This window comes from Cuculus canorus, chromosome 1 (genome assembly GCF_017976375.1).
Source record: "Cuculus canorus isolate bCucCan1 chromosome 1, bCucCan1.pri, whole genome shotgun sequence".
In the NCBI taxonomy this organism is placed as follows: domain Eukaryota; kingdom Metazoa; phylum Chordata; class Aves; order Cuculiformes; family Cuculidae; genus Cuculus; species Cuculus canorus.
In genome coordinates, this window is record NC_071401.1 from 207,437,588 (window position 1) to 207,458,663 (window position 21,076).

Here is a 21,076-nt window from a genome sequence, read left to right on the forward strand (position 1 = left end):
CGTTGACCCCCAAATCCTTGTCAAAGCCCAGGGGCTTCAGCTTTTTAACATTTTTGTGCTTTTATGGCAGAACGATTTCTTGGACGAGATGAAAATGGAGATGACAATCTGGTTATGCACACTAAGAGATGGAATTGGACCACCTTCTCTGCTTCTCATGCAGTCAGCAATTTGCGGCGTGCGAGAGAGCTGCCGCGCACTGGGGTAGGTTTTGGTATCAGGACACGAGCAGAGCTGGGGGCTGGGAGGCAGGAAGTGAAGAACTGAAGTTAAAAGAGGAACTCGGAGGACACAGCAGTCTGAAAGCTGTCGCAGGCAACAAGTGCCGGAGCAAAAACCAGCAAGTGTGCCAGCAGGAGCTGGTGAGGCTTTTAAGGTAAGAAAGATGAGTGTGAAAGATGAGTGGAAAGCGAGAAGCAGCAACAAAACAATGTAAGGTCTTTGTGGGCAAAGAGAACTCCATCCTGACCGAGCATGCGTGGGTTGGTAGTGCTCAACATTTGCTTCTGGGGCTGTTCTTTGGTCATGGTTGTTGCTCTTGTGTTTGAAGAACCATGTTTCCAAACCAAGCAGCACAACCGTGCTAAGGGCGGCAGCTCTGTGTTCGTGCTTTAATGAATGCTTTCAAGGGCAAAAATGGGACAAACAACACGGTTGAGGTGCTCCTCTGGCTGATGTTCCTCATTCTAGAAGGTGTCTGGAGCCTTGCGGTGTGATTGCAGCCTGCGGTTTATCATGGTTCCCAGGATACGTGGTGAGTGGCTTTGGATGAAGTGCTGAGGGCCATGGTTTAGGGAGTGTTAGGAATGGTTGGACTCGATGATCCAATGGGTCCTTTCCAACCTTGTGATTCTGTGATTCTGAGAGTAGGTGATCAAGAACCATTTACAGGAGGATTTTCAACCCTGAACCTCAAATCAGCTCAAATCATCTGCTCTACGGAACAGCCCCGTGCAAGCTGGTTATCGCTGCTGTTTTGCTGTTAACAGAAACGACGCACAAACTTTAAAGATCTCTGGAGTGAAAGATGCTCATAAATTAGGGAGGGGAAAAGGAGATGAAAGGTATGGTTAGATGGTGCTGTATTGTCCACGTCAGCCTTCCTGCTTTCCCTGCTTGTCTTTGCCATTAGATTATCCAGTTTGTGCTAAGATTGTTGTCCGTGTGTAGGAGAAAAGCGAAGTAGTCAAGGAACTCCTATGTTCTTCTGATGGAGAGGGACTATTCATAGTCCCTTGTGGACTTGATAGATAGGATGAGAGGAGATAGGATGAGAGGGAATGGGTATGAACTGGAGAAGGGGAAGATTTAGGCTTGATATAAGGAAGAATTTCTTCATGAGGAGAGTGGTGAGGCCCTGGAACAGGTCGCCCAGGGAAGTTGTGGCTATTCCTGGAGGTGTTCAAGGCCAGGTTGGATGGGGCCTTGGGCAGCCTGATCCAGTGGGAGGTGTCCCTGCCCATGGCAGGGCGGGTTGGAACTGGATGATCTTTAAGGTCCCTTCCAATCCAAACTATGATTCTATGATGGGCACGGACACCTCCCACTGGATTAAGTTGCTCAAAGTCCCATCCAACCTGGCCTTGAACACTTCCAGGAATGGGACAACCAGCACTGCTCTGGGCAGCCTGTGCCAGGGTCTCACCACACTCATTGTGAAGCATTTCTTCCTAAGATCTCATCTCAATCTCCCCTCTTTCAGCTCAAAACCCCATACCTCTCATCCTATTTCTGCACTCCCTGATGAAGAGCCCCTTCCCAGCTTTCTTGTAGCCCCCTTTCTACACTGGATGGAAGTTGTAGGACTGAGGAATGGGTTAGCGCTTCCGAGACGCACATAAGAAAATGTGCTGTTAAATGAGGATCCAGTCCAAAGCAGTTCTCTCCCTTCCTTGATGTGCCCCTGGATACCAATTTGGGGCTCCTCTACACCAATCTGGGGCTCCTCTACACCAATTTGGGGCTCCTCTACACCAATTTGGGGCTCCTCTACACCAATCTGGGGCTCCTCTACACCAATTTGGGGCTCCTCTACACCAATCTGGGGCTCCTTGACACCCCAGGCAGTGTGTGGTGGGATGGGAAAGCTTTGCTGCTAACGATTCCTCTGTTGCATAAGGTCAGGCAAGCCACGGAATCTTCCTTTTGTCTCTCATTTTGTCGAAACTGTGTTGTTTGGGAGGATTTTTTTTTTCACCATCTTTTTTTCTCTCACTGTCACCTCGAAAACAAAACGCAGGAGTTTTTAGATTTCACATTACTTTTATTTAACTTCCTCTTCCTGGGTCTATCGCTTCCTCCAGGCCTTTTTGGACAGCCTGAACGAGACGTACTACCCCAGCTTCAGCCTTTTCAGCGTAGCACACTCAACGATTTCAGACCCAGTTGATGTTTTGACCCTGTGACAGCCAGAAACACCCCAGAGGGTGGTTTACCACCACTGTCAGACCGGCACATAGCTTTTCTCTGAGCGTTGTTTAGGCAGTGATTAAATGATGGAATCAAAGAACGGTTTGGGTTGGAAGGGATCTCAAAGCCCATCCAGTTCCAACCCCTCCGCCACGGGCAGGGACACCTCCCACTGGATCAGGTTGCTCAAAGCCCCTTCTAATCTGGCCATGAACACCTCCAGGGATGGGGCAGTCACGACTTCTCTGGGCAACCTGGGCTCCATCACTCTCATCGTGAAGCATTTCTTCCTAAGATCTCATCTCAATCTCCCGTCTTTCATGTTAAAACCAATCCCCTTATCCTATCCCTGCACTTGGCCATCAAGAGCCCCTCCCCAGCTGTCCTTTAAGCACTGGAAGACTGCTCTAAGGTCTATAAAAGGGTGGAAAAAACAGAAGGCTCAAGGAATCCAATCTCAGGTACATAAGTCCCTTCCAACCCAAACTATTCTATGATTCTATGATCCTTCCAACTCGGTCATTCTACGATTCTCTGAGCTCAGAAAACCACCGTTTCTTGGAAAAACGGACTGCGGCGGTTTGAGTTTTGCATTAACTCACATTAAAGTAAGATGTGGGTTTTTTTAACTGCGTGCACGAAGTCTGTGGTTTGCACTTAAAATCCCCGTGTGCTTCGCTACAAGAGAGCTCAAGAGCACCTATGATGGGGTGGCCCATGCTGTGTGAGGGACAGAGAGATCAGTAGGGTAGACTGCCTAGAAGGGACCCTGCCAGTCAGAGTTGGGTCATGTCTGGAGAGGTTGGACGTACCTACGGTCAAGGACCAGCAGCACCCGGATGCCGGGCTCTGGATGATACCATGTCCTTGTCCAGATGTGGAAAGCAGTCGTGGGACATGAGGTGTCTGTGAAGGTGGAGGCTCAAGGAGATGACTGGGACACCGACCCTGATTTTGTGGTGAGTATCCGGAGTGGTAATCCATACTATTGGTGGTGGTGGTGGTACGAAGGGTTCACTGGCCCATGGCATACGCTGGTCAGCTGGGCTGGGGCTAGGAGATTGGCATGGCATGGCGTGCAGCAATGCTGGCTGTGAAGGACCAGCTAAGTGCCACCAGCTCTCATGACCCATCAGGTCATGTGTCCAAGCCATTTCTGACCCAAATCCATGTGTTGTCTCCAGAATGTCCTACATCTGCGTACCCCACTTTTGACTACAAGTAATATCACTTAAGGAGTATAGAATCATAGAATCGTTAAGGTTGGAAAAGACCTCTAAGATCATCAAGTTCAACACAATACCAACATGCCTACTAAACTATGGCCTGAAGCACCACATCTTCAAGCTTTTTCAATCCTTCCAGGAATGGTGACACCACCACTTCTCTAGGCAGCCTCTCCTGGGGCTTCACCACTCTTCAGTACAGAAATTTTTCCTGATATCCAGTCTAAACCTCCCCTGGGGAAACTTGAGACCATTTCCTCTTGTCCTATCCTTGTTACTTGGGAGAAGACACCAACATCCACAACAACTCCACTGTTCCACCTCAGCTTTGTTACAACAGCACTCGTTTTGTCTTCTCTTTGGAAGGTCTGAAGATCTATTCAAGAAATTGGAGTATCAGCAAACTCTTTCCTAATTTAAAACTAAAATTATATGTCTTTTCCAACTATAATGATTCCATGATTCTATGACCTCGAGCAAGGCACTGACTTCAGTGTTTCTCCAGCATATTCCTGAATCATTAATTCCCACAGCAGTTCTGGCCACCATCTCCAAAGCAGTGGTTGGGGCTCCCCACAGCCACCTCCTTCCTTGCGTGCCTGGGGGTTGCCCGTGGCTCTTCTCTTGGGGTGGGGGCTGATGCCTATGCTTTGCTCTTGCAGAATGACATCTCCGAGAAGGAGCAGCGCTGGGGAGCCAAAACCATCGAGGGCTCCGGCCGTGCTGAGCATATCAAGTGAGTGTGGGGACAGGGGCATGCAGAGAGGCTTCCATGCTTGGGGCTTCTGTGCATGGGACTCCATGACATGGTCTTCTTTGCCCAGGTCTCCCATGCCTGTGGGGTTTCACACCTGGGGTTCCACGCCTGGAGCTCCTCTGCACCTGGGGCACCCATGCTTGGGGCTTCCTCACCTGGGTCTCCACCACCTGAGTCTCTGCCACCTGGGGATTCTCTGCCTGGGGCTTCCTTGCCTGGGGCTCCACTCTTGGACTGACTTGCCTGGAGCTCCTGTGTCCGAGGTTCCTGTGCCAGGGTCTTCCTTGCCTGGGGCTCCCATATCTGAGGCTTCCACATCTGGCGCTTCACACCTGGAGCTCCTGCACCTGGGACTCCACATCTGATGCTTCCATGTCTGGAACTCCCTCACCTGGGCTCCCATGCTTGGGGCTTCCTCACCTAGGGATTCTGTGCCAAGGGCTTCCTTGCCTGGGGCTCCGCTTCTGGATTGACTCGCCTGGACCTCCTGTTTCTGGGGCTCCATGCCTGTGGCTCCTGTGCCAGATTCTCCCCTGCCTGGGGTTTCCATGTCTGGGGCTTCACACCTGGGGCTCCATGCCTGGAGCTCCTGCACCTGGAGCTCCACATCTGGGCCTCCCATGCATGGGGCTTCCTCCTCTGGGTCTCCATCACCTGGGTCTCTATCATCTGGGGCTTCCATACCTGGGGCTCCAATGCCTGGAGCTTCCTCATCTGGGGCTCCATTTGTGGATTGACTCATCTGGGGCTTCACGCCTGGGGCTCCTGCATCTGGAGCTCCCATGCCTGGGGCTTCCACACTTGGGGCTTCCTCCTCGGAGGCTCCGCTTTTGGGATGCCTCACCTGGTAGCGCAGCTCCAGCCTTGGAAAGCAATAGGATGGAAGGAAGCAGAGATGACCCTGGGTGAAGAGCACCTCAAGGCTGGGCTGTTCACCTGGGCTGTGCCGGTTGCATCCAGGCTCTTGGTTTGAGATATTCTGTTTCACCGGAAGCAAAACTCCCAGGCTACCTGCGATACTGCAAAGGGTTCACTTGCACGCACATCCAGGGAGCGACTGTCCCTGTGTCAAAGCCTTCCTACCCCTTCCCTGCCCAACACTGACTCTGGGCAGCAGATCCTTTGGGATGTCCCGGTACTGCCCTGCACACTGTGGCTTAGAACAAGGAAAACGTGGGCTCCTATTGAAGCCAGGTTGTACCCCGAGTGGGAGGTGGCTGCACCCACTGAGCCTACTGCTCTGGAACCTTTGCCACCCCCCAGGACATCATCATCATGCCTGGAGGAGAAGGATCTCCAGGTGTTGGTTGACAGTGACTGAACATGAGCCAGCGGTGGCCAAGAAGGCCAATGGCATCTTGGCTTGGATCAGAAATGGAGTGGCCAGCAGGTCCAGGGAGGTGATTCTGCCCCTGGACTCGGCATTGGTGAGACCGCACCTCGAATCCTGGGTTCAGTTCTGGGCCCCTCAGTCCAAGGAGGATGTTAAGAAGGATGTTGAGGCTCTGGAGCGTGTCCAGAGAAGAGCAATGAAGCTGGTGAAGGGGCTGGAGAACAAGTCTTATGAGGGACCTGAGGTTGTTTAGCCTGGAGAAGAGGAGGCTGAGGGGAGACCTTATTGCTCGCTACAACTCCCTGAAAGGAGGTTGTAGAGAGGTGGGTGCTGGTCTCTTCTCCCAAGTGACAGGTGATAGAACAAGGGGGGAATGGTCTCAAGCTGTACCAGGGGACGTTCAGACTGGATATCAGGAAGAAATTTGTCACAGGAAGGGTCATCGTACCCTGGCAGAGGCTGCCCAGGGAGGTGGTGGAGTCCTCATCCCTGGAGGTATTTAAAAGATGGGTAGATGAGGTGCTCAGGGAGATGGTTTAGTGACGGGTAGGAATGGTTGGACTCGATGATCTAAGAGGTCTTTTCCAACCTAGTGATTGTATGATTCTATCTCCTGCCCAGAAGAACCCAGTGTGGGCATGCTGACAGGTGGAGGGTTGGTGTCCTGCTCCGTGCTGGTCTCTGGCTGGTACAGCAGCACAGGGTTGCTCCAGCTGGCTCTGCACAAACCCACCATGACCTGCCCTGACTCTCTGTCTCACCAGCATCCATCAGCTGAGGAGCAAGGTGTCAGAGGAGCACGAGGTCATCAAGAAGAAGGAGCTGGAGACTGGTCCCAAGGCCTCCTATGGCTATGGGGGGAAATTTGGAACAGAGCGAGACCGGATGGATAAGGTAACTATTGTAGAAGGCTTCCATGGGCCCTAGTGGAAAGATCTTCTAGTGGAAAGACCCTGAGGGGAGAGAATGGAGACCTGGGATGGTTGCACAGATTCACACACTCTAACAACCCCATAATCTGTATCTGTGACTTGTTTGGACCCATGGGTATAATTTGCCTCTGCAGCTTCCTCTCAACATTCCTCTTAGTGAAGAAGGAATTTCTTGTGGCTTGTTTTGAACCTTCTGCGTAACAATTAAGTTTGGTGCCTTCCTACTTGTGCTTGGATAACAAATGAATAATTCTCCTTCAAATTCTCCATTCTGGACCTCTGTCATCTCCCCAGGGTGCAGCCTTACTTCATATTTTCTCTTCTCACATCAAATCTGTGTTATGTTTCTTAATAATCCTCATTACGCTTCTTCCCATGCCCTTCAGCATTTAAGAATTCAAATTTTTCAACTGTGAGTAACGATGAACAAGGTATAAGACATGAGAAAATGACCTTAAGTTGCTCCAGGAGAGGTTTAGATTGGACATTAGGAACAATTTCTTTACTGAAAGAGTGGTGAAGCATCGGAAGATGCTGCTTTGAGAAGCAGTGATGGAGTCTCCATCCCTGGAAGGGTTAAAAAAATGTGTAGATATGGCCCTTCAGGACATGGTTGAGTTGTGTTGATGATAGACTTGATGATCTTAGAGATCTTTTCCAACCTTTCCAATTCTATGAGATGAGGTTGCAGTAGTATTCGATGTATACGGTCATGGGATGTGCAGAATACCGGGATGGCAGGGGGAGAAAAAAATGTTTGCAGGAGGTCAAAACAGAGGAGTCCAGAAGGCCAATATATCCTGGGCTGCATCCAAAGCAGAGTGGCCAGCAGCGATGGAGGTGATTCTGCCCTTCTACTCCTCTCTCGTGAGACCTCACCTGGAGGATTGTGTCCAGTTCTGGAATCCTCAATGTAAGAAGGAGATGGAGCTGTTGGAACGGATCCGAAGGGAGCTACAAAGATGATGTGAGGGCTGGAGCACCTTCCGTAAGAGGACAGGCTGAGAGAGTTGGGGTTGTTCAGCCTGGAGAAGGCTCTGAGGAGATCTTAGAGTGACCTTCCAGTACTGAAAGGGGCTCAAAGAAAGCTGGAGAGGGGCTCTTTACAAGGGCCTGGAGTGATAGGATGAGGGGGGAATGGCTTTAAATTATAAGGGGGAAGATTTAGAGTAAACATTAGGAAGAAATTCTTCACCGTCAGGGTGATGAGGCACAGGCAGAGCTTGCCCAGGGAAGTTGTGGCTGCCCCATCCCTGGAGATGTTCAAGGCCAGGCTGGATGGGGTCTTAAGCAGCCTGGCGTGGTGGGAGGTGTCTCTGCCCATGGCAGAGGGGTTGGAACTGAATGATCTTTTAGGTCCCTTCCAACCCAGACCATTCCATGGTTCCATGATTGTATAGGCAGTACATTATCAGGATGTACTTTATCAGTTTCCCTGAGTGCTTTGTTCTTTCCATGAACCCAAAGTTTGCTCCGCCGTTCGATTTAATACTACCAAATATTCGTCTGTTCTGTTGTTCGCTTAGCGCGACGTTTAGAGCATCACCCTCTTCTGCAACACTCCTGTCTCTCTTCTCAGAGCGCGGTGGGCCACGAGTACGTTGCTGAGGTTGGGAAGCACTCTTCGCAGACGGATGCAGCCAAGGGCTTTGGAGGGAAGTATGGAGTCCAGCGGGACCGAGCTGACAAGGTGCGTTGGGCAGGGTGGCTGCAAGGTGTCCCTTTGCTTAGTGCTGCCCCTAAACCACTGCCCTACCTTTGGAAAGCGCTGGTGGGTGCAGGTGGAGGCACGCCGTGCACCACGGTCTCTACTGGGCATCACTGTCTTTGTCTTACGAGCTGTCACAGAATCACAAGGTTGGAAAGGACCCATTGGATCATCGAGTCCAACCATTCCTAACACTCCCTAAACCATGTCCCTCAGCACTTCATCCACCCGTTCCTTAAACACCTCCAGGGAAGGCGACTCGACCACCTCCCTGGGCAGCTGTTCCAGTGCCCAATGACTCTTACTGTGAAGAATTTTTTTCTGATATCCAACCTGAACCTCCCCTGGCGGAGCTTCAGGCCATTCCCCCTTGTCCTGTCCTCTGTCACTCGGGAGAAGAGCCCAGCTCCCTCCTCTCCACAACCTCCTTTCAGGTGGTTGTAGAGAGTAATAAGGTCTCCCCTCAGCCTCCTCTTCTCCAGGCTAAACAACCCCAGCTCTCTCAGCCGCTCCTCATAAGACTTGTTCTCCAGCCCCCTCACCAGCTTTGTTGCTCTTCTCTGGACACGCTCCAGAGCCTCAACATCCTTCTTGTGGTGAGGGGCCCAGAACTGAACACAGTACTCAAGGTGCGGTCTCACCAGTGCTGAGTACAGAGGGAGAATAACCTCCCTGGACCTGCTGGTGACCCCATTTCTGATACAAGCCAAGATGCCGTTGGCCTTCTTGGCCACCTGGGCACACTGCTGGCTCATGTTCAGTCGGCTGTCAACCAGCACCCCCAGGTCCTTCTCTTCCGTGCAGCTCTCCAGCCACTCTTCCCCCAGTCTGTAGCGCTGCATAGGGTTGTTGTGCCCCAAGTGCAGGACCCGGCATTTGGCCTTGTTAAACCTCATCCCATTGGTCTCGGCCCAGCGGTTCAGCCTGTTCAGATCCCTTTGCAGAGCCTCCCTACCCTCCAGCAGATCCACACTTCCACCCACCTTAGTGTCATCTGCAAACTTGCTGAGGGTGCACTCAATGCCTTCATCCAGGTCATTGATAAAGACATTGAACAGAGCTGGACCCAGTACCGAGCCCTGAGGAACCCCACTTGTGACTGGCCTCCAGCTGGAGTGAACTCCATTGACCACCACTCTCTGGGCCCAAACCATCAGCTGTGACGGTTTGCATCTCCGAACCCTCAAGTCATGCCATGCGCAGTGGTTGGTCATGGTAGGACTGGATGGGAACAGCAGGATGCTGTCCCTCCCATCCACTCCAGGCAACAGATGCTGCCCAGCCACCTTGTCTCCTGACAAATTGCGGGATCGGGATTTTGGTTCTCTTCCCTAAAGGGCATGGGGTCTTGCAAGGACCTGATCCTCAGCATCCTGCCACATGGTAAAGAAATTAAAACATTGCTTTACCAAAAGTGGTGGCGCAGTGGAAGAGGCTGCACAGAGTAGTAGTGGCATCTCCTTCCCTGGAGGGATTCAAAAAGTGTGTAGATGTGGCACTTTGGGACATGGTTTAGTGGTGTTATGCTGATGGTTGGACTTTATCTTGGGGGGTCTTTTGCAACCTTAATGATTTTATGATTCTGTGGGCAGCAGGGGTGGTGTGAAGGGCTGAGAAGCCCATATCAATTCAGGAGTGAGCAGGCACCTGCATGTTGCACCACCAGACAAGGAGCAGGAGCCCAGCTCCTGGAGGAGGGTGGGTGGGACCAGGCTTCTCCCTCAGGACAACTGACATTCCTCCCTTTCTTGTTCCAGTCAGCACTGGGCTTTGAATACAAGGGTGAGGTGGAGAAACACTCATCCCAGAAAGGCAAGTCTACGGGCATGTGTGGTGCTTTGACACTTTGCTCAGCTTCTTTTCTGGTGCCATCTGCTGTGAGACAGCTTCTTTTGTTGTCCCCTCGTGCCACTTGTTTCAGGACCCAGCTCCAAGTTGGTCACTTTTGTGGCCCCATTCCCTGCTGTCTTGTCACCTTCTGTTGTACATTCCACTTGTCTATGTTTTACTTTGACAGAACCTGTCAGGTGAAGCACTTGGTGGATAAGAAATGGGCTGGATGGTTGCACTCAAAGAGTTGAGGTCAATGGCTCAATGTCCAAGCGGAGACTGGCAATGAGGTCTCTGATGGACTTCTGTAAAGCCTTTGGCATGGTTCCCCACAACATCCCTCTGTCTACATTGGAGAGATACGGATTTGATGGGTGGACTGTTGGGTAGATAAGAAACTGGTTGGACGGTTGTATTCAGAGAGTAGTGGTCAACACTCAAAATCCAGGTGGAGATCCATGACAAGTGGTGTCCCTCAGGGGTCCGTACCGGGACCAGTGCTGCTTAATATCTTCACCAATGATATTGACGGTGAGATTGAGTGCCACCTTCAGCAAGTTTGCTGATGACACCAAGCTGAGTGGTGCAGTTACCACAGCGGAGGGATGGGATGTCATCCAGAGGGACCCGGACAGGCTGGAGAAGTGGGGCTCTGTGAACTTCATGAGGTTCAACAAGGCTTAAGGCAAGGTCCTACACCTGGGATGGGCAATCCCAAGCACAAATACAGGCTGGGGAGTAGAATGGATTGAGAGCAGCCCTGAGGAGGACTTGAGGTGCTGGTTGTTGGGAAGCTAAACAGGAGCTGGCAATGTGTGCATGCATCCCAGAAAGCCAACTGTGTCTTGGGCTGCATCCAAAGCCGTGTGACCAGCAGGGCAAGGGAGGGGATTCTGCCCTTCTGCTACATCCTGGTGTGACCTCACCTGGAGTCCTGCATCCAGCTCTGGATTCCCCAACATAAGAAGGCCATGGATCTGTTGGAGGGGATTCAGAGGAGGCCACGAAGATGGTCCGAGGGATAGAACCCGTTTGCTTTAAGGACAGGGTGATAGAGTTGGGGTTGTTCAGCCTGGAGAAAAGAGAAGGCTCTGGAGAGATCTTAAAGCAGCTTCCAGTACTGAGAGGGGCTCCAGGAAAGCTGGGGAGAGGCTCTTGATCAGGGAGTGCAGGGATAGGACAAGGGTGAACGGTTTTAAGCTAAAATGGGAGAGACTGAGATGAGATCTTAGAAAGAAATATTTTCCTGTGAGGGTGGTGAGGCTCTGGCCCAGGTTGCCCATGGTAAATCATGGATTCCCTGGAAGGTGTTCAAGGCCAGGTTGGATGGGGCTCTGAGCAACTTGATCCAGTGGGAGGTGTCCCTGCCCATCACAGAGGGGTTGGAACTGGATGACCTTTAAGGTCCCTTCCACCCCAAACCATTCTATGATCCTATGAAATGTAGGTTTCAGCCTTTCCTACAGCATCCAGAGTCCGTGGTTTTCTTCTAGAAGCTGAGATTCCATTATAGCAAATGTAAACCCCACAACAGGTTCCCCATTTCTTACGTACTTTCAAGGTCTCAATGTACTCCTTCAACGACCTTTGCAGAGACTGGCAGAGCGCAGGTTGAAATCCTTGATCTGGAGATGCATGAGTAGGGATTGCCCAGGCTTTCATTGCCTGAGGCTTTCTTTGGCTTTATATCCTTGTGTGGCTGAGCTCCCACTGTCTCCCCAGCTGCCCTTGGCATGTTGCTTTTCTTCCTTCCCTTCTTCTTGGTCTTCTTGGACCAACGCTTGCCCTGTGCGCCCATTCTAATAGGTCCTCATCCTCCAAGGCCCTCTTGGTGCTCCCCGCCGTCCACTCTGTCCCCTCCAAACCCCTTTTACTAGCATTTTACTTTGTCCCTGCTGCTCTTCCTCCTCCCTGGTGCTTCTCCTCAGTGCCACTCCCCCATCTTTGCCTCCTTTCCTCACCACCCCCGTGCTCAGGGCACCATTTCACTCCATGCACCACCTCAGATTACTCCAAGGGCTTTGGTGGCCGTTACGGTGTGGAGAAGGACAAGGTGGACAAAGCAGCAGTGGGATTTGACTACAAGAGCCAGGCGGAGAAGCACGACTCTCAGAAAGGTGAGCTGTGGGAGCCCAGTGCTGCAGGCAATGTCAAGACTGGAGCTTGGGACTCTTCTTAGTGGGACTTAGTGGAGCATTTGGGTTTTCCCATGAATGGTGGAAAAGCTACAGGGGGCTGTCGGTTGCCCACCACTTGCAGTAAGGGGATGGGGCAGGTGGGGAAAGCCACTGGATGAAGAGGAACAGCAGATTTCTATGGGCAGAGGGATCTCCTGGTCAGTAATGTCACCAAAGGAAGGGTGCTGCAAAAGCCTAGGTGGGTGCTTATAGCAGGTGACATCCCAGGGAGGAGGGAAGGCTATTGTTGTGGCCACCACTGGAGAAACCTGGCCTTGCTCCATATCTTTCTCCAAGTCCTGGGCAGGGAAAACTATTGCACCTGTGAGAACAGCCTGAGCTTCACAATGCTGCCACTTCTCTCTTTCCCCCTCCTTTGTCTGTCCTCTTCTGTGCTATGATCTGCATGCCTGTGGCTGAAGACTATTCTGTGGGCTTTGGTGGGAAGTTCGGGGTCCAGAGGGATCGTCAAGACAAGAGTGCCCTTGGCTGGGACCATCAGGAGGAAGTGCAACCCCATGCATCCCAAAAAGGTAGGGAAATGCTGCCAGAGGACACAGCACGATTTCCTTGGAGCACACACAGACCTAGAGCCGGTCGTTCATCCTTCAGAGAGTTCCTGCTGCTGAAAACTGACACCACGTTCTGGAGCAGCTGGGGCACTGGGAACCACCAAAACACAAGTATGAACTCTGCTAGAGCAGATGCATTCTTGGATGAGTGGGGGATATTGAATGCAAGATCCTAAATCTGGGCTTCCTAGACCATACCGTGCTTTCTCAGATGGGTACGTTCCTGGTCATAAGCTCATCTGACAGGTGAGCACATGGGAACCAGGCAAAGCAGGTTCTAGGAACAGCTTGACTGGTCAAATGGCATGACTGGCTTCTCACCCCAGTTCCTGGAAGCAGATTTGCCAACATCCAGCACTGAACTTGGGCATTTCATAGAATCATGGAATGCTTTGTGTTGGAAGGCACCTTAAAGATCATCCAGTTCCAACCCCCTGCCATAGGGACACGTCCCACTGGATCACGCTGCCCAAGGCCCCATCCAAAATAGCTTTGAACATCTATAGGGATGGGGCAGCTCCCTGGGCAACCTGTTCCAGTGCCTCACCAGTCTTATCGTGACGTCCAACCATACCTGTTCACCAACCATATCTCTGAGCACCTCATCTAACGATCTTTTAAACCCCTCCAGGGATGGGGACTCCACCACCTCCCTGAGCAGCCTCTGCCAATGCCTGATAGTTCTTTCCGTGAAGAAATTTTTTTCTGATGTCCTCCCACTTGATCTGAACCTCCCATGGTGCAACTTCAGGCCATTCCCTCTCGCTTTTATCACCTGGGAGAAGAGACCAGCACCCACCTCACTACAACCTCCTTTCAGGGAGTTGTAGACAGTGATAAGGTCTCCTCTCAGCCTCCTTTTCTCCAGACCAAACAACCCCAGGTCCCTCAGCCGCTTCTCAAAGTAGACAAAGCTGACGCCTATCGCTGACCACACCATTCTGAAGTCAGAAGAGCACGCAGAATATAAAATATCATAAAACAACCTCTTTATTTTTCTATGCAGACTATTCCAAGGGGTTTGGAGGCCGTTATGGGGTCCAGAAGGACAGAGTGGATAAGGTAAGACTGCATGCTGCAGCTTGCAATTGTTTTTTGCTCATCACTGCTCTTTGTGCTGCTGCGAGAGAAGCAGCTTCCGAGCTGGAGATGCGATCCCAGTTCTCCAAGAGAAAACACATGGTATAAATAGAAGATGCCATGAAGAGGTCCAGACTGGGGAGACTATAATGCAAGGAAAACATTTTTTTTCCATTCTCAGCTGGTTTTGAATCATTCCACAGTCAGACTGAATCATCACTCACCTCTTTTTTTGGATCTCTGAAGGCCGGATCCTACCTGCAGTTTCCTTTCTATATGAAAGTTTTCTTGTGAAAGTAGATAAAACCCCTTGATCCCACTTTTATTTTTGTTTTTCCTGCAAATGGCCCAGGGATCATAGAATCATAGAATGCTTTGAGTTGGAAGGGACCTCAAAGCCCATCCAGTTCCAACCCCTGCCATGAGCAGGGACACCTCCCACTGGATCAGGCTGCTCCAAGCCCCATCCAACCTGGCCTTCAACACCTTCAGGGATGGGGCAGCCACGACTTCCCTGGGCAACCTCGGCCAGGGCCTCCCCACTCTTATTGTGAAGAATGGGATGCATCAAGCACCAAATGAGGTGATTGTCCTGCTCTGCTCCACACTGATGTGGCCCCACCTTGAGCACTGGGTGCAGTTTTTGGTGCCACAGGATAAGAAGAATCTAAAGCTACCGGAGAAGGTCCAGAGGAAGCTACAAAGTCAGTGGAGGGTTTCGAGGGAAGACATATGAGAAGCAGCTAAAGTCACCTCTTCAGCCTGGAGGAGGCTGAGGGGAGACCTCATCATGGTCTACAGCTTCCTTGTGAGGGAAGAAGAGGAGAAGGCGCTGAGCTCTTCTCTCTGGTGACCAATGATAGGACCCAAGGAAATGGCAGGAAGATGTGCCAGGGGAGGGTTCGGTTGGACATTAGGAAAATGTTCTTCACTCAAAGGGTGGCGGAGCACTGGAACAGCTCCCCAGGAAAGCAGTCATGGCATCAAGCCTGACAATATTCCAGAAGCATTTGGTCAACACCCTCAGACACGTGGTGTGAATGTTGGGGTTCTCCTGTGCAGGGACAGGAGTTAGACTGGATGATCCTTGTGGGTCCCTTCCAACTCAGGACATCCTATGGTTCTATGATCTCAGCACCGGCCTTGCCTATCAAGCTGGATGATTCTTTTGCTTCCTCTCGCAGAGTGCTGCTGGCTTTAATGAGATGGCAGCTCCTACCTCCTCGTACGAGAAAACAAGACCAGTGGAAGCAGGTGAGACAACTGAGAACCAACCCTGGGCTTGGTGGGAAGTTGTGAGCCCCGTGGTCCCTCTGTGGACCACATGGTGGGCATGTGCTGTGGTGGGATGTGCATTAAATTGTGTGGAGGAGCAGAAGAAGGTGGCTGAACTGCAGGTTTCTTTGGGAGAGGCAGAGATCTGGGTTTCTTCTGGATACTTGGGGTGGTGGAAGGAAGCCACTGCACAGGCTTGATCAGCTGTCTTCTCCACAGGAGCATCCAGCGGCACCAGCAGCCTGCGCTCACGCTTTGAAAACATGGCTAAGTTAGCAGAGGAGGAGAGCAGAAGGCAAGCAGAGGAGGAGCGGGTGAGGCGTCAGGCTCGGGAGAGCCAGCCAGCTCGGTGGAAGGTGAGCCATGGCCATCTTGCTGTGTCGTCCAAGTCTTGTGAAGCAGACTTTTCCTTTCAGCTCCATCTCCTTCTACCTGATCTCTTTGCAGTAACCTCCTCCCTAAAGGGCTTCCCTGCAACTGTCAGGGTCTTTGTCCCTCTATTCCTCTCTCGTGAGACTTCATCGGAGTCCTGTGTCCAGTTCTGGAATCCTCAACATAAGAACGATATGGAGCTGTTGGAATGGCTCCAGAGGAGGCTACAAGGATGATCAGAGGGCTGGAGCACCTCCCATAGGAGGACAGGCTGAGAGACTTGGGGTTGTTCAGCCTGGAGAAGAGAAGGCTCCAAGGAGATGTTATAGTGACCTGCCAGTACCTGAAGGAGCTACAAGAAAGCTGGGAAGGGACTGTTCATAGAGTCTTGTAGTGATAGGATGAGGGGCAATGGGTATAAACTGGAGAGGGGCACATTTAGACCAGACATAAGGAAGGATTTCTTCATGATGAGAGTGGTGAGGCCCTGGAACAGATTGCCCAGAGAAGTTGTGGCTGCCCCATCCCTGGAGGTGTTGAAGGCCAGGTTGGATGGGGCCTTGTGCAGCCTGATCTAGTGGGAAGTGTCCCTGCCCATGGCAAGGAGTGTTGGAACTGGATGATCTTTAAGGTCCCTTCCAACCCAAACTATTCTATGATTCTATGATTCTATTGAAGTTCACAGCCGTCACCAGATTTTCCCTTTCAGCTCACGGTTAAAGATGTGCCCTCACCTAGCCATGACCTCCCGTGCTTTAGCCTAGACTCCTTCTTGCCTCTAGTGCCTGAAAAACACAATGCAATCACACCTCCCCTGTATCACCGTCCCAGCAGACTGCGTTCCGGGCTTTCCAAACTTGAGGTTGCACCCAAAGCCTCATGTTTACAAGGCCTCCTTCTACAATGGGCTGTTTCTGCATTGTGTGCACTCCTTGGTACATTATTTCCTCAAGGCTACTTTCTGCAGACCACATAGTTGTTACAGTCCTGCTGGTGCCCAAGTCCCCAAGGTGGGTTTATGAGATCTGGAAGAGATTTCAGCCGGAGGAACATTTTTGGTGTGTATTGGGCTGATGGTTGTACGGGATGATCTTAGAGGTGTTTTCCAACCTTAATGATTCCATGATTCTATGAATGTCAAAGGCCATTGCTCTGGACCTTATTCAAAGGTCGTATTTCTCTCAAGTCAGAAGCAACAGGATGAGAGGAAATGGCCTCAAGTTGTGCCAGGGGTGGTTTAGGTTGGATATTAGGAAAAATTTCTTTATAGAAAGAGTGGCGAAGCATTGGAAGATGCTGCCCAGGGAAGCGCTGGAGTCCCCATCCCTGGAGGTGTACAAAAAATGTAGATGTGGTGCTTTGGGATACGGTTTATTAGCCGCGGTGGGGTTGTGTGGATGGTTGGACTTGATGATCTTCAAGGTCTTTTCCAACCATAATGATTCTGTGATTCTATGAAGGAATTGAGGCAATCTAATGACTTTTCTCCAGCAGGAAATTCCACAGAGAGACAAGGACCACATAGAGGCAGCCCCTCCCACCGTGCCAGCAAGGGTGCCTGGGAATGCTGACCGAGAGAGACCTAAGTCATGGGGACTGCAGGTACTGAGAAGGGCTGAGGAGAGCCAGAAAGGGAGCAGGCAGAGGCAGCCTGGTGAAGGAGGAAGTGTGGTGCAGCCATAGCATGGGAGAGGCTTTGGAAGGATGCGGGAGAAACATTAGGATGCTGATGGGATACGCTGTTGGAAGGTGGTGGAGCCTCCATTCCTGGAGGCATTCAAAAACCATGCAGACGTGGTTTAGTAGACACAGTGGTGCTGGGCTGATGGTTGGACTTGATGATCTTAGAGGTCTTTTACACCCTTAATGACTCTATGACACGGCTGCACAGCGCCTTACACTGTGAAGTGTGCTCTTAGAGTGGGACAGTACAGCGGTGGGACAGTGAGCTGTAGCTAAATATGTGGGAGAGGTTGAAATTCCTAAGCTGTGAAGGTCTTCACAGCCATCCCAAGTGCCATTTCAGCGCAGACCTAATGGCTGAGCTGTTCCCCCATTGTGCAGAGGAGGATGTTCCATTTGTGTCATGGTAGCATTCAAGGCACCTGCAGTAGAGCGGGCTGCTGAGTGTCGGGAGCTGTGTGGTCATGGGAGAGCTTCCAAAGCAGTGGAGGCTTTGCAGGTGACTTTCCTGTCATTTTCCTCCCTTTATGTCAGGAGACAGAAAGGGAGGATGAGGAAACACCACCCGCTTTGCCATCAAGACTGGCAGATCTTGGCGAAGAGCTGTGCAAGATCCCCAGCCAAGATGAGCCCAACTACAGTGAAGGTTCAGACGTTGGTGCAGACTATGAGGAGCTGCTGGAGCCCTCTGACTACTGTGACAGTACCAGTGGAGGTGCTCTCTATGAGGAGCTGCCAGCACCCTTGGAAAATCCAGATGTTATCTATGACTATGGAGGAGATGCAGGTGAGGACTACGAGGACATCCTTCCAGGGAAGCTCAGCCAGAGCCAGCCCCACCTAGGTGAGTACTGATGGAAGAATTAATGTCACGAGGAACTTGTATTTGTCTTCTCACTTCACTGGATGTGTGGGACACTGTCCAGAGGGAGTTTGTATCCTGAAGTCTACGATGATAGGGGTAGCATTCCATGCTCACTTGCCTGTGAGCAAGATGTGAGATCAGGTGTGTGGGAAGCAAGTGCTCTGCTAGAGCTGAACTCGGGTAGGAGGACCAGAGGGCTTCCATGGCCTCTGAAGAAGCTGGGCTTGGGCTGATGTTCTTGGTGCTTGCCTGGCAAGTGACTGCCAGTGCTGCACTGAGACCTGGGGGTACCTTCTCAATTCAACCTGTCACTCAACAGCTGGTGCTCACGGGACCTGATCTGGGGGTGTCTCCTGAGGGGCCTGAGGAATGCAGAGTAGTCTTCCTCCAAGCACATAAGCAAACCGCATGGGCTGCTGTTGATGTTTCTGTGGCAGCTCTGCTGATTCTGGAAGTGATGAGAAGTGGAGAGGCTGGAATTATGTCCAGCTTTTTCCTTGGGAGAGGAACACGAAGCATCAGGACCTCAATTCTCCCCTTGCAGAAGGGTAGGGAAGCCCTGCCTTGCTTTGAGCCATGGTGCACCTCTCCCTGTTGAAAGAGTTTGGATGTGGTTGGATGAAGGCATCGAGTGCACCCTTAGCAAGTTTGCAGATGACACTAAGCTGGGAGGAAGTGTCGATCTGCTGGAGGGGAGGGAGGCTCTGCAAAGGGATCTGAACAGGCTGGACCGCTGGGCCGAGACCAATGGGATGAGGTTTAACAAGGCCAAATGCCGGGTCCTGCACTTGGGGCACAACAACCCTATGCAGCGCTACAGACTGGGGGAAGAATGGCTGGAGAGCTGTACAGAGGAGAAGGACCTGGGGGTGCTGGTTGACAGCCGACTGAATATGAGCCAGCAGTGTGCCCAGGTGGCCAAGAAGGCCAACGGCATCTTGGCTTGTATCAGAAATGGGGTCACCAGCAGGTCCAGGGAGGTGATTCTCCCTCTGTACTCAGCACTGGTGAGACCGCACCTTGAGTACTGTGTTCAGTTCTGGACCCCTCACCACAAGAAGGATGTTGAGGCTCTGGAGCGTGTCCAGAGAAGAGCAACAAAGCTGGTGAGGGGGCTGGAGAACAAGTCTTAGGAGGAGCGGCTGAGGGAGCTGGGGGTGTTCAGCCTGGAGAAGAGGAGGCTGAGGGGAGACGTTATTACTCTCTACAACTACCTGAAAGGAGGTTGTGGAGAGGAGGGAGCTGGCCTCTTCTCCCAAGTGACAGAGGACAGGACAAGAGGGAATGGCCTGAAGCTCCGTCAGGGGAGGTTCAGGTTGGATATCAGAAAAAAATTCTTCACAGTAAGAGTCATTGGGCACTGGAACAGCTGCCCAGGGAGGGGGTCGAGTCGCCTTCCCTGGAGGTGTTTAAGGAACGGGTGGATGAAGTGCTTAGGGACATGGTTTAGGGAGTGTTAGGAATGGTTGGACTCGATGATCCAATGGGTCCTTTCCAACCTTGTGATTCTGTGATTCTGTGGTTCACCCCAACGCTGGTGGCTGGGTGAAGGGTAGCACTGAGCAGAGCTTTATGGCTGCTTTCACTAACTTTCTCACCTTCCCATCATGTCTTCTGCAGGGGAAATGGATAACGTTTATGATGTGGAGAGCCCTGGGACCTGTGCAGTGGCTCTCTATGATTACCAAGGAGGTGAGTCTGCCATGTGGGCTGTGGGAGAGGCCCTGGGAGCTTGCTGGATTTGTGCGACAGGGAGATGGTGGCTTACACCATCAGCAGCGATGAAAAGATTTCGACTTGGGGGTTTAAATTTATTCTTCTTGGAAAGCAGAATGAGACCAAGCCTGGAAAGACAGAAGCTTTCTTTCCCATCTTTGAAGTCTTGTTCTATCTCTCCTCTACCTTTGCTGTTCTATGGAGGTTGCATGAGATGAACTCTGAGGGTTATCACAAAGCTTGTTCAGTCTTTTCCTCCTGGGGAAGAGGGATCTTCACATTGTGACTATCTTTTATGAACAATTTTTTTTGCAGAAGGAGACGATGAGATTTCGTTTGATCCTGATGACACAATCACACACATCGAGATGGTAGATGAAGGCTGGTGGCGGGGACAGTGCCGAGGCAAAGTTGGCCTCTTCCCAGCAAATTATGTGAAGCTTCTGCAGTGAAATCAGAATTATCCCCAAGCTGCTTCCTTCCAAACATCTGCTTCTCTCTGCTTCAGGCTTTTTATGTGTTATTAGCCACAATTGACTCAGCCTGCCGTATATACATGCAAGAAAGACCAAGGAGCAAACTGGCAGTGTTGGAGGGAAGGTTTTGACCTGTGCCCAAGAGGACTTTGGTTCCCATGCACTGCCAGATGGAAAATGTGGGATGGTTTAAGAGTATGTGAGTGCAATATAAGACGTGTTTCTACCTAGGCTGTCATGGAATCATAGAATAGTTTGAGTTGGAAGGGTCGTTAGAGATCATCCAGTTCCACCCCTCTGCGATGGGCAGGGACACCTCCCACTAGATCAAGCTGCCCAAGGTCCATCCAACCTGGCCTTGAACTCCCCCAAGTCCTATTATTAGTCACCAGAGAGAAGAGCTCAGCGCCTTCTCCTCCTCTTCCCTTTGTAAGGAAGCTGTAGACCATGATGAGGTCTCCCATCAGCCTCCTCCAGGCTGAAAAGAGCAGATGACTTTAGCTGCTTTTCATATGACTTCCCTCAAACCCCTCCACTGACTTTGTGGCCTCCTCTGGAACCTAGACTTCAACACCTCCAAGGAGGGGGCAGCCACAACTTCCCTGGGCAACCTGTTCCAGTGGCTCACCACCCTCACCGTGAAGAAGAGAGAGTTGGAGTTGTTC

The 21,076-nt window shown here is 51.4% G+C and overlaps 1 protein-coding gene across 4 annotated transcripts; it reads left to right on the forward strand.

Moving 5' to 3' along the window:
* Nucleotides 1-241: 241 nt before the first annotated feature.
* On the forward strand, nucleotides 242-20,660 carry LOC104061431 (hematopoietic lineage cell-specific protein). Of its 4 annotated transcripts, none has more exons than XM_054060256.1 (16): nucleotides 282-376; nucleotides 694-754; nucleotides 3,285-3,368; nucleotides 4,298-4,371; nucleotides 6,490-6,619; nucleotides 8,237-8,347; nucleotides 10,123-10,177; nucleotides 12,202-12,312; nucleotides 12,795-12,905; nucleotides 13,951-14,006; nucleotides 15,209-15,278; nucleotides 15,519-15,655; nucleotides 17,163-17,273; nucleotides 17,889-18,198; nucleotides 19,840-19,911; nucleotides 20,251-20,660. In XM_054060256.1, the coding sequence occupies exons 3-16, from the start codon at nucleotides 3,285-3,287 to the stop codon at nucleotides 20,385-20,387; spliced, it is 1,569 nt and encodes a 522-aa protein (XP_053916231.1). In that variant the 5' UTR covers nucleotides 282-376; nucleotides 694-754; the 3' UTR covers nucleotides 20,388-20,660. The 4 variants fall into 4 exon arrangements, with proteins under 4 accessions (XP_053916250.1, XP_053916231.1, XP_053916242.1 ...); XM_054060267.1 differs by having other exon boundaries at nucleotides 292-376; nucleotides 691-754; nucleotides 17,166-17,273; XM_054060245.1 differs by having other exon boundaries at nucleotides 293-376; nucleotides 691-754.
* Nucleotides 20,661-21,076: the final 416 nt, after the last annotated feature.

What these genes read in the sequence shown, in the direction of transcription:
- LOC104061431 (XM_054060275.1), top strand. Translation starts at nt 3,285, where the DNA reads ATGTGGAAAGCAGTCGTGGGACATGAGGTGTCTGTGAAGGTGGAGGCT. An exon ending in GGCCGTGCTGAGCATATCAA is followed by an intron (nt 4,372 to 6,489) that starts GTGAGTGTGGGG and finishes CTGTCTCACCAG; the next exon opens with CATCCATCAGCTGAGGAGCA. An exon ending in AACAAGACCAGTGGAAGCAG is followed by an intron (nt 15,279 to 15,518) that starts GTGAGACAACTG and finishes TCTTCTCCACAG; the next exon opens with GAGCATCCAGCGGCACCAGC.